The sequence below is a fragment of the Vitis vinifera genome, chromosome 9, assembly GCF_030704535.1.
Source record: "Vitis vinifera cultivar Pinot Noir 40024 chromosome 9, ASM3070453v1".
NCBI classification, from domain to species: Eukaryota; Viridiplantae; Streptophyta; class Magnoliopsida; order Vitales; family Vitaceae; genus Vitis; species Vitis vinifera.
In genome coordinates, this window is record NC_081813.1 from 24,319,194 (window position 1) to 24,332,636 (window position 13,443).

General features: G+C 34.2%; 1 protein-coding gene across 9 annotated transcripts in view; it reads right to left on the reverse strand.

Annotated features, from left to right (window-relative positions):
- Positions 1-12,569, reverse strand: part of LOC100263131 (uncharacterized) — a 32,257-nt gene extending 19,688 nt beyond the window's left edge. For 7 of the 9 annotated variants that reach the window (XM_059739799.1, XM_059739803.1, XM_059739800.1 and 4 more), the window contains exons 1-5: positions 8,159-8,190; positions 1,381-1,525; positions 996-1,113; positions 238-345; positions 33-151 (exon numbers count right to left, since the gene is read on the reverse strand). In XM_059739799.1, the coding sequence (XP_059595782.1) occupies positions 33-151; positions 238-345; positions 996-1,113; positions 1,381-1,525; positions 8,159-8,175 (507 nt within the window). In that variant the 5' untranslated portion in view covers positions 8,176-8,190. Of the gene's footprint in view, positions 1-32; positions 152-237; positions 346-995; positions 1,114-1,380; positions 1,526-8,158; positions 9,266-12,528 lie in introns of those variants that run through there. The other 2 variants (XM_019222227.2, XM_059739797.1) reach the window with 2 other exon arrangements.
- Positions 12,570-13,443: the final 874 nt, after the last annotated feature.

Genomic DNA, 13,443 nt, shown 5'->3' on the forward strand with positions numbered 1-13,443 from the left:
GTAATTCACCACGTAAGGACCAAAAGACACACCCGAGTTAGGTCTGGTACAATCCCTTCAGCTTGCTCTCCAACGTTAAAGGTCCCAAGCACTACACTATGTGAAATTTGCCCAACACGAGCACGAGGGCCACCAGCATTAGCATCATTTCCTGTCAAATCACATAAAAATCACTCATTCAAGTAATGAAGTAACATAAAAACCTAATTTCACTACACGAGAAACTTAGATAATTACCTCGACTACCATTATTCCCATTAGTCTCTCCAGAGCTTTGACCTGATGAAGGTTGTGATTGGGTTGGGTCCCTTGCAACTAAATGTAATGTATGTCCATTTTCCACATCTATCAATAATTAAGGATTTGCAATATGAAAGCCATGGAACATATTTCTTCAAATGCATGGTATGAAACACAATAGTGTGATCAATTACTTGCTTATGGCAAGCAAAAATCAAAATGACCACTAAATAGAACACAATGGATGAGTTATGAACATAGGTATTCATCAATGCTAATTGCAATGCTTTCTTGGAGACAGAACTAACTAACAAAAGCAAATTTATCTTGATAGTACTTTTTTTTTTTTTTTTTTTTTGACAAGTGAATAAGTAAATATTATAAATATAAAAAAAGGATGCCATACAAAAAAAGATGTCTTTTTAATAGCATATTAGACCAACTCAACTTCACTGATGCACTGTTGATATGATATAACAATAACTTATCGTATAACAATAATAACGATTCTTATTTGTAGGTGGGCAATTGTCATGAAGCATATTCTTGTTTGCATTCCTATTTCTACATATCAACATACCTACATCTTTCCCATTTCAATTAAAAAAATGAGAATTAAAAAAATTAATTAAACAATAGAATTTTACTAATCAAACAAAATACTGACATAAAATTTGACAAAAAAACATACAAACCAACAAAATCAAGCTAAGACACAATAACATAATTGTCTGAATTCAGAGATGGTGGGATACGATACTCAGCAAGAAGTTGATCGTCCTTTAAGACCTTTCCTCTAAAAATTAGTCGTTGTTGCTCAACCGGAACACCAATTTCATTCGCTATTTTCTCCTTGAACAATGAGACTGGCAACTGAAATTTCTCAAAGTCAAAATACAGTTGAAAAAGTTAAAAGATCAGGTAAAGGGGTTGGAATTGATTGATAGAAGTTACAAACACAAAAATAAATACAGCTTCGACATTGTTGAAGCCTGCAAACTTGGTCTAGTTAACCCATTTGATTTAAAGAAATGTTCCATGAAAACCAGGATATAAATTAGGAATTGTTAGCATTGTTCAAAACATAAACATGAATAGGTACAAATTAGCAGAGCGCCTTGAAAGAGCCAAGTGCATTACATTTTTATCCACATGAAAGCTGTGGATCCGTGAATCTAAAGTCTTGACATTGAGCTCAACAGTAGATTCCGAGCAGTCTCCAGAAACTGGGCTCAAACTAGAACCTTCACAAGAGTACTGATCCGCCATGCTATATGAAAAGCAACTGAAAACAAAAATACAATTGATGTAACTTAATGAAATAACAAATGAAAATAGTTATAAAAAATCCCAAATCTCCTTAAGACGATAAAACTTAAAGCAGTGCAAACACAAATTAAAATCTGAAAAAATTGCACAATTTGATATTACGAAGCATCCTATATAAATGGTGCAATTTGGATGAAATCAGAACTTCCAAAAGCATGTAGTTTGTTTATGCCAACAGAGTAGGTTGCAAAGAAGTAAAAATGCATAGAAGTACCAGTAACTCTCCATCAATCAAAGAGAAAAAATATACATAATACACACTACACATAGGAGGTTGCAGGTACAAGGTTCGATAGGGACAACAAATACTACTTGTTTAAAAACAATAACATCTTTTCATGGTTACATCATAGACATCTCTTTTTCCAGTTTAAATTAATCCAAATATGGTTTATATAATAAGAAATTTAATGCTGATGAACTGCAGTGGGTGTAAAAAATGACCCCATTGAACATTCAAGGTTATTATAATGTTAAATAGGCACTTTTTTCCCCTTTTTTTTATCAGAAACAAAACATGTATTAAATATGCATAAAAGTATAATGTTAAATACATAATTTTTATATTTTTAGGTTATTCTAATCAATCAAAGAGGCCCTTTTGGATATTGAATTGAAGAGGTACTTTGTTTTGTATATAGATTTATTGTTTTGTACCTTCTATTTATTTATATTTTAATTTCATTATTTTGTATATATCTCATATATTTGTACTTTTATTCAATGATTTAGATTTTATCAAATATTTGAATAGTGTAAATTATATGATATTAAATCCCTTGTCATAATATTTTTTGTATTTTTTTTTTTTTTTTTTGTGCATCTTAAAATTAAAGATTCGAAAAGTATTATGTATTGAATGAGTAATGAACTAAAAGAAAGAAGAAGAAGAAAAATTGCAATACAAGATGATGGTATGGATTTGGATTCAAAGCTGAGTTATATCTTGATGTCACTCTTCAAAATAATGCATTTTTAAAAATAAATTCATATTATAAATTCTCTTACAAACTAATTCCCAAACTAACAAACGTGGCCTCTAAACTAATAACCACATGACTTACTTGGCATGAGATTTTTATTTTTATTTTTTTGTTTTTTAAAACCTCACAAAATCGTAGCGACCAACTACGATTTTGAATTTAATTTATTTTTATAAAGTTTTGTTGTTTTATTTGACAGATATTTTATTATATTTTTGTTAAAACAAATTTAGTATTAAAAATTTATTATATTAATTATTTATATTCTATTTATAAATATATAAGGGGTTACTAACTTTAGATTGTTTTTTAAAATTCTTAACAAATGAAATCAAAGAATTTATTTTGCATATAACGTTTTTTAAATGTAATTTTTAGACATTTTTAATTTTTTTTGCAAAATTTTAATTTTGATTTTTTAAAAGTTTGAGTATTTCTAATTTTATATAAAAATATTTTGATTTAATATTATTTTAAAAAATTAATATAATAAAATTATTATGTTAATTATCTCTCTAAGGTTCAATCTTAAAATCATAATTGGTTACCATAATTTTGAATTTAAGCTTTAAAATCATGATTATTAAGTGGGGTTTAAACTTAAATTCTTTTTTTTTTAGATAAGTGAGCGCAAATATATTAAGGGGCAGAAAGCCACAAAGCAGGGGTTTAAACTTAAATTTAAAATCATAGTTTTTGTCATTTGTCCATTTATGGGAACTAGAGTACCTAAATTCAAAACCTTAATCATGGTTTTGTCCATTTAAAAAAAAAAATGATAGAGGGTCATTGGCTTAGAAACATTAGTTGAAGAATTTATTTTATGGAATTTTGTTTTTCATAAAATGGATTTTTTCAGTTAGACAACTCCTCTTCCACAACATTCGAAAGATTATGACACAATTTGTACTTGATCATCAAAATTTGGGTCGTTGTGAAAATGGGTCAATTAGAAATTAAGGTTTGCCTCAAGCTAGTCGCTCTCTTTCCTCTCGTTGCTCAATCAAAAATCCCTTCTCCTCATACCACCTATCTTCAAATCTCGCCTCTCTTTTCTTAGGTTAGATTTGTTTTTCTTTTAATTCCATGTTTATTTTTGGTGTATGGTTTGTTGAGCAAGTTGGGCATTTTTGTTTGGCTGTCTAGAAATTTAAAATAAGGGGATTTTTTTTATTTTATTTCTATTTTTAAATTAAAATGTTTTTTGGTGTTTGTTTGTCGAGCAAGTGGTGATTTTTTTGTTCTATTTCAATAAAATACATCATCTTGAGAAAGAGATTCTCTTATGATCTTTAGACAAAAGGAAAACAAGACACTTTCAAAATAAGTATGCATCAAAACAAAAAAACATGATTTCAAAACAAACTAGGATCAAACTCAGTCATGCACCAAGACATGATCGGACATCTATGAGCTGCAACAAGACATGCAGAGTCATTTGAGCAACAACATGCACAAGCAAAAAACTTATGGATAAAATCCACTTAAAGCTTACCACAAAGAGAGAGAGTCCAAACAAACTATAATGAACCCGGATCTATACTCATAACAATGAAAACTATGCCTCTCTCTCTCTCTATGCCTTGGGAGAGAGGTTGGCAGGAAGGGAAAACAAACCATTATGCGACGAAAGAAGAAAAAATCTTACACCACCCGTTTCGAAAGAGAGTTAAAAAGGTTGGAATGCTCTGTTAGTTACGGGGAGACTTCAGGGATAGCTAAAAAGTCCGGCCAGAATTCCTGGGATTTGGTTCCAGTTGACTAATGAGAATTAAAATTCTCTGTTGGAATGTTTGTGGGCTTAATGACTCTGAGAAAAGAAAGTTGATCAAGGGTGTGGTAAGGAACCAAAAACCAGATTTGGTTTGCCTTTTGGAGACGAAGGTGAAAGAAATGTCTCAGCAAATGGTCAACAGTGTGGGTATAGGAAGATTTCTTAATTGGGCTTCTGTGGATGCTAGGGGTGCGGCAGGAGGTCTCCTGCTCCTCTGGGACAACAGAGTCTTGGAGAACTTGGAGGTAGAAAGCGGGGGGTACTCTATCTCTATCCGTTTCAGAAACTGTGCCGATGGTTTCACTTGGATTTTTCTGGGGTATATGAGCCAATGATTAGCAGTGAAAAGGAGGATTTTTGGGAGGAACTTAGTGCCATCCGTGGCCTCTGGGAGGACCCCTAATGCTTAGGAGGGGACTTCAATGCTGTTAGATTCCCAGAGGAAAGAAGGAACTCCCCTAGGCTCACAACTGAAATGAGAAGATTCTCGGAGGTTATAGGGGAACTGGAGCTAAAGGACCTCCCTCTGGTTGGAGGCCCTTTCACTTGGATAGGGGGTTTGAACTCTCAAGCTGCCTCTAGACTGGACCGTTTTCTGTTTTCGGACCAGTGGGAAGACCATTTCTCCGCCATCACCCAAGCTGCTCTCCCTCGTTTGATTTCTGACCATAGTCCTATAGTCCTTCAAGCAGGAGGATTCTCCACAGGCAAAAGCCCTTTCCGTTTTGAAAATATGTGGCTAAAAATTGATGGTTTCCAAGACCTAGTTCGAAGCTGGTGGAATGGGTATTCTGTTGAAGGTTATAGTAGCCACTGCATTGCCGAGAAGCTCAAAGCGCTCAAGAAGGACTTGAAGAACTGGAACAAGGAGGTGATAGGCAATGTCTCTCTCAATAGAGCAGAAGCCTTCTCTCGCCTGCAGCGATGGGAGACTAGGGAGAATGACAACCCCCTCACTGCTGGTGAAGTAGAGGCTAAAAATCTGGCTCTTGAGGACTATAAGAAATGGGCTCTTTTGGAAGAAACTTCTTGGAGACAGAAGTCAAGAGAAATTTGGCTAAAAGAAGGCGATAAGAACACCAAATACTTCCACAAAATGGCCAATGCTAGGGCAAGGAAGAACTTCCTGTCTAAAATTAGAATAAATGAGGTCACTCTCTCTTCTAGTGATGACTTAAAAGAAGGCGTTTGTAGGGCCTATAAATCCCTCCTCTCAGAACCAGGGGATTAGAGGCCTAAAATCAACGGCCTTAACTTCAAGGAGCTGGGAGAAGGCTTGGCCAGCAGCCTAGAAGTTGTGTTTTCTGAGGAGGAAATCTTTGCAGCCCTAAGCAGTTGCTGTGGCAACAAAGCTCCAAGCCCGGACGGCTTTACAATGGCCTTTTGGTTGTTTTGCTGGGATGTTGTTAAATCAGAAATTTTGGAGCTCTTCAGAGAGTTTCACCTCAATGGGACCTTCCAGAGAAGTTTGAACTCCACGTTTCTTTTGCTTATTCCCAAAAAGGAAGGGGCTGAAGACCTAAGAGATTTCAGACCAATCAGCCTGGTAGGGAGTGTATACAAATTACTAGCCAAAGTCCTTGCTAATAGGCTGAAATCAGTGATGGGAGAGGTGATTTTTGATTCTCAGCAAGCTTTCGTCCATGGGAGACAGATTCTAGATGTTGTTCTTATTGCCAACGAAGCCCTTGATTCTAGATTAAAAGACAACGCGCCGGGCCTCCTCTTTAAATTGGACATTGAGAAGGCTTTTGACCATGTCAATTGGAACTTTCTCATGGATGTGATGTCTAGAATGGGATTTGGGCACAAATGGATTAATTGGATGAAATGGTGCTGGTCCACGGCCACATTCTCGATCCTCATCAATGGGTGCCCCACGGGCTTCTTCCGTAGTTCTAGGGGATTGAGGCAAGGCGACCCTCTCTCCCCCTACCTCTTTCTTTTTGCCATGGAAGCTCTTAGCCAACTGCTGTCACATGCAAGAAATGAGGGCTTTATTTCTGGCTTCAAAGTGGGAGGAAGAGGTAGAGAGGGGCTGATCGTTTCCCATCTCCTGTTCGCCGATGATACCTTAATCTTCTGCGACGCCGATGCAGTCCAGTTGCAATACCTTAGCTGGACCTTCATGTGGTTTGAGACGATTTCAGGACTAAAAGTCAATCTGAGCAAGTCTGAGGCCATCCCAGTGGGGGAATGTCCCTCCATGGAATCCCTCGTCTCAATTTTGGGATGTAAGATTGGATGTTTACCTACTTCCTACCTGGGTCTTCCCCTTGGAGCCCCCTACAAATCCACTAGTGCGTGGGATGCGGTGGAAGAAAGATTCAGGAAAAGATTGTCTCTCTGGAAAAGGCAATACCTTTCCAAAGGTGGTCGTCTAACCTTATTAAAAAGCACCCTCTCTAGCCTCCCAACCTACTTTCTTTCTCTCTTTGTGATCCCCAAGAGAGTTTGTGCAAGACTTGAAAAAATCCAAAGGGATTTCTTATGGGGTGGGGGCGCTTTAGAAAACAAACCTCACTTGGTGTGTTGGAAGGTTATTTGTGCCGCTAAAAAGGATGGAGGCTTGGGCATCCGCAACCTAGCTATTTTTAATAAGGCCCTTCTTGGTAAGTGGTTGTGGAGATTTGCCAATGAGAACGAGTCCCTTTGGAAGCAAATTATCTCTAGTAAATACGACCTTCAGGATGGGGAATGGTGCTCCAAAGGTGTTAGAGATCGTTATGGGGTGGGTGTTTGGAAGGCCATCAGAAACGGTTGGGAAAACTTTCGATCTCACTCCCACTTCCTTGTAGGGGATGGCACCAGAGTGAAGTTTTGGAAGGACTTGTGGTGTGAAAATCAATCTCTGGAAGAAGCTTTTCCCATCTTATTTAATCTCTCAGTCAACAAAGAAGGCTTGGTTGCTGAGGCCTGGGAGGAAGATGGAGCTGGGGGTAGCTGGGGACCTCGTTTTAACAGACACCTCAATGATTGGGAGGTGGGGGAAGTGGAAAACTTATTAAGCAAGCTTCATCCTTTGACTATTAGAAGAGGTGTGGATGACTCGCTCAGGTGGAAAGCAAATAAGAATGGGACCTTCTCTGTTAAGTGTTTTTATAGCTCACTCTCAATGGGCATCAACCACTCCTTCCCAGCTAGTACTATCTGGACGTCTTGGGCTCCAACCAGGGCTAGTTTCTTTGGTTGGGAGGCGGCTTGGAACAGACTACTCACCATTGATCGCCTAAAGAGATTTGGTTGGAACATCCCCAACAAGTGCTTCTTATGTAAAAATGAGGAGGAATCTACTGATCACCTTCTCCTGTTTTGTGAGAAGGCCAGAATGTTATGGTATCTAACCTTCTCCCTTTTTGGGGTGCAATGGGTGATGCACTCCTCTGTGAAAAGGAATCTCCTGGGATGGTATGGATCTTTTGTGGGCAAGAAAAGGGAGAAAGCATGGAAAACTGCCCCCCTTTGCCTAATGTGGACTATTTGGAAAGAAAGGAATAGAAGAGCCTTCGATGATGTGGAAAGAAACGACCAAGATATCAAATCCATTTTTTTGTACACTTTTGTGAATTGGGCTAGGGTGTATATTGAGGATCATACTTTATCGTTATTTGATTTTGTAAACTGGTTAGCCACCAAGTAAGGGTTAGAACCTTTTGTTTCTTGATCCTTTGTATCTTGGTATACTTCGTGTATACTCTCTTTAGCCTTTTTGGCTTTTAATGAATTTCCTTTATCTATAAAAAAACAAAGATTACAATCATATTCTCATACACAGACAACAATGAAAACTAATCAACAAAATTCTTAACTAAAAATAACAAAAGATACCAACCCCCATAAATCAGACATTCAGCCTAAATCAGACAAGCTGGACTGCGGTATCCAGTGAGCAAGAGAACCAACGGCGAAAGCACTCTGTTGGGCCAACTTTCGTGTACACAAAGAAGTAAGAAGAGGAAAGAAAAAAGACAAAGATGCTCAAACCATCATTGACATGGGAAAAAAAAATCCATGAATCCCAACCCAAAAACAAACAAATACACTATTAAACTAACTTTCTTACTTCCAAATCAAAATCTGCAATCTATTCCTTTTGTCCACTTTCTTTAGTAACCTCATCACCAAAAAAAAATGAAATTAAACAAATCAATTTTTTATTATCTTCCTCCTCAAACTGGACAAGCAAAGACTCCCAACTCCCTCAAAAATCCAAACACACAAAATGAAACGAAAAGGAAAAAAAATTCACTCTCTTCCTTGGTTCCACTTCTAAGGATGACCAAACAAAAAAAATTATTACTTCCTCGGCAACCAAACACCAAAAGACATTTGAAATTAAAAATTAAATTAAAATTAAAAAATCCTCTTTCCTCCACTTCCCAGATAACCAAACAAAAATCCTCTACTTGCTCAACAAACCATACACTAAAATAAACATGGACTTAAAAGAAAAACAAATCTAACCAAAGAAAAGAGAGACTATGTCGCTGAGATTTGGAGACAAACGGTATGAGGACAAGGGATTTTTTATTTGAGTGTCAGAGAGGAGAGGAGAGTGACTAGCTCTGAGTTGTGGCAAATCCTAATTTCCAATTGGCCCATTCCTGGCCAATTTTCATGACAACTCAAATTTTGATAATCAAGTACAGATTGAGTCATAATCTTTTGAATGTCGTGGAAAGAGGAGTTTAAATTGTAGTAACCAATTATGATTTTAAGATTAAACCTCAAAAAGATAATTAATATAATAATTTAATTATATTAAATTTTTTTAATAGTATTAAATCAAAATATTTTCTATAAAAGTAAAAATACGCAAACTTTTAAAAAACCAAAATCACCTTGTAAAAAAAATTAAAAAGGCCTAACAATTACATTTAAAAAACGTTATATGATATATACCAAACAAATTCTTTGATTTCATTTATTACAAATTTTAACCCCTTATATATTTATAAATAGAATATAAATAATTAATACAATACATTTTTAATACTAAATTGTTTTTAACAAAAATATAATAAAATATTTTTCAACTAAAACAACAAAACTTTATAAAAATAAATTAAGTTCAAAACCATAGTTGGTCACTCCGATTTTGTGAGATTTAAAAAAAAATAAAAATCTCATGCCCAGTGAGCCACATGGTTATTTGTTTAATGGCCACATTTGTTAGTTTGGGAATTAGTTTGTTGGAGATTTTATGATATGAATTTATTTTTAAAAATACATTATTTTCAAGAGTGGCATCAAGGCGTTATATAGATAATACTCAGTAGTTTTGAATCCAAACCCATACCATTATCTTGTATTGCGATCCTTTTCTTCTCTTCTTCTTTCTTTTAATTCATTACTCATTCAATATATAACACTTTTCTAATCTTTAATTTTAATATGCACAAAAAAATATAAAAAATGCTATGACATCGATTTAATATCATTTTGTTATAGTTAAACATCAATTTAATATCACATAATTTACACTATTCAAATATAGTATAAAATCTAAATCATTAAATAAAAGTACAAATAAATGAGATATATACAAAATAATGAAATTAAAATATAAATAAATAGAAGGTACAAAACAATAAATCTATATACAAAGAATGCACCTCTTCAATTCAATATCCAAAAGTGTCTTTTTGATTAATTAGAATAACCTAAAAATTTAAAAATTGTGTATTTAAAAGGTGTAAAAATTAAAAGAAACAAAATATAAAAAAATGATAAAGCATAGAAAGCATCTCAAAATTAAGGTTATGTTTGGTTTTCAAAAAACTTGATAAAAAATAGCAAAGCAATAAAATAGAAAGGAAAAATAGAATAAAAGAAAAACGGGAGGAAAATAAAAAAACAAATTAACTCATTTCACTTGTTTTAATTATTTTATATGAAAATTAAATAATTTAACAATGCAGAAGCTTTTAACTAATTTTAATTATATTTATTTTTTTTAATATTTTCTTTCTTCTAACATTTGTTTTTAACCAAAAGAACAAAAAAGATTTTTCAATGTCATTCATGTTGGAAAGAAGCAATGAGCCTTAAAATAAATTTTTTGTAATTCAAAATTTTAAAAACATCTTAATTATTTATATAGTTGACAAAAGCATTTTAATTGGACACTATCCGATCAAAGTCAATGAATGAAAAAAGAAAAAAAAGGAGAATGTTTTGAATTTTATGAAATTTTATGAAATTCCAAGAAAACGTGGGCCCCATTATGAAATTCAATCCAGAAGCTAAAGACAGGTTGTGGTTGTCCTAATAGTTAGTAGAAGAAGGAGATGTTTCGGGAATTTGTCCATCATCACCCTTGCATATCGACACTGTCACTCCTGCCTACATCTCGTCTAATCTCGAATACCAGAAGCCAGCCAACGACAGGAATGACAAGCACAAGGAGGCCAATGGTGCCGCTGAGATGGAGTCATTGGAGACCATCAACGGTCATCACCACACTGCACTTAGCAGCTGTGACAGCTTTGCTTTCACTACTCGATTTAACAGAAGACAAGCAGGTTTTAGCCGGTGCTCAAGTGGATGCAAGTCAACCGCCATTTCAATTTGTTTCTTCCAAAGCAGCATGATTTGAGATTTACATTTGTGCGTTTTTGGTTCACAGCTTACGCAGATCTTCGACAATTCAGTTGTGAAGATCAGTCTCAGAGGTCACTTTGGGCACAAACATTCCACAGGGTTCCAGAGTTGCAAATTATTCGAAGCAGAGAATTCCAGTGAGTCACTCTCTCATATGTATTTCTATTCTATCCATTTCAAATAAATCGTAGTTGGTAAAAGCATAGCTTCTTTTCAACCCTCAGGAAATGTTGGAGGTAGATATAGAGAAGGACAAGAAACAACTGGATGACAACCCTGAAAATTTTTTATTGAGCTACTTATACCTGCTGATTTTTCTTTTCCTTTTGGTGATTAACATTGGAGATACTCATTCAAAACCTGTATTAGGGAGAACAAGTTTTGAGGTTTGGTTGATTAATTATTGAAAAATAAAGTTTCATTGAAATTTTGTTGCATTGTTGACAGCCACAACCATCCATCAATATGAACTTGTTAATCCTCAAACAGCATCAGTCCAAGTAGTTGTGGTCAGTCCCACAAATCATGTTTCTGCATTCCACTGTCCAACTCTATCTTTGATCCTATCCAAGGTCATAAATTCATAATTAATATCACTTTGAGAGAATGATTTTGAGAGCATTTTCTAATGTTTGAAAGTGCTACCTACATAAATTATGTTTTAACAAATTTTTTAAAAGCCTCCAAAATCACTTAAATGATTCGAACAATTATTTGATGTCATTATTCCAAAAATTATTTTTTTGTTATGTGATACATTACAAAAAACATTACCAAAGCACCTTTTTGTTTTCTATATCCAAATCTCAATTGATTATTTTTTTAAATATTTTTAATGAAAGTGCTATTAATGGAAATGTAAGTAATATATATTGAAATAGTCACACTGCTTTATGTGTAGATATTATTATTTTTTATACTTGATGAATTGGTCTCAATAATTTTTGAAGATTTTTGAGTTTTGATATGATACCAAATATGTATAATAGCATTTTCCTTATGATTAATGGTTAATTATATGACTAGTCTTGTGACTCTTGTCTACCTCAATCGGTTTTTTTGTCAAAGTAGTGTATTTTTAAAAAAATCGTGGCATAAAAAATAATTCCAACTTCAAGATGTTCTACACGCACAACTTGACCCTATCAAGTTACCAAAAAAATGACAAAAACCCTATCAAGATGTTCCACACACACAACTTGACCTCGTTTTCCAAGTCGTAAATCAAACCCTAAAAGCACTATCCACTATCGATATCAGCATTCCGCATCCCGCATATAAAAACAATAAAAATCCAGAATTCAGAAGCAGATCGAGGAACCATCCCCGCAAAAACATCGCAGATCAAATCAAACCAACCAAACCGCACAAACACCAAAAACTCAAGAACCAAAAATCATCAAATCATTCCAATAAATAAACACACAAAATCAGAACCAGACTGCGAATCGAAATCAACCAACACATGCACGGATTACCAAAAAGATACCGAAAAAATAAACTGAGAAATAAAATAAGAAATAAATAAATAAAAAATTGGGGAGGATCGAGAGATGCGGAGAAGAAATTAGGGTTTGAAGAGCGAGGTTGGGAACTTACAGTGGTGGATCAAGAAGCGGATGATGAATCTGTGAGGATGAGATTGTTGAGGCAAAAAGCTAAGAGAGATAGGCAGAGAAAACCACAAGCGCAAGGGTGGTCTACCTTTAAGAGGACGCTCTGTCGTTTGGATGGCCTTTTTGGCTGTTGCTTCTCTGCGTCGCAGTAATTTAAATATTGGGTTTCTGTTTTTGTGAAGCGTGAGGATGATTGAATGGGAATTAAGTGAGAGGCCTGGGGCCCCACAATTTAATAAACCACCGTGAGAAGCCATGAGTGGTGGAAGTTAGTCAAAGGCTCATTCGACTAGGAGCGTAGTTGAAAACAAATTTTGAAAATTTACTCATCGAAATATTGCCTAAAATGGATCACGTTTTATTTATGGAATAATTGTGATAAAAAAAAATTTATAAACAAAAATTGATCACAATGATGTGTATTGAAATTGATTGGGTTTTTAAAGGGTTGCTGGCCGTGTTTGATATTGGATTGGAAAAAAATTATTAAAAGTGATAAATTAAAATTTTAAAATACGACTACATAAAACAAAATGGAAATTTAAAACATAAAATAATTATTACAATATAATTTACTTAAATTACCAAGTGAAAGATTTCTAAAAGTTTTATTTTTTAAGAAAAATAAATTTAGAAAATGATTAAAATTTATAATTGCAATAATAATATAAAAACCTAAAATTGGTTTTTTCAAATCATTAAAATTAAAAATAAAAAATAAAATAAATTCATAAATATCATGTTCGCAATATTATTTTCAAATAAAAAATCATGAAAATACAATTGAATGGGTTTTGGGTATAATTGGCCCGTTCCATTCCATTAATGAGATGGACATGAGGAAAAATGGTGATTTTGAAAAATGTTTTATAATTAGGATAACCGGGGATGGTCTTCA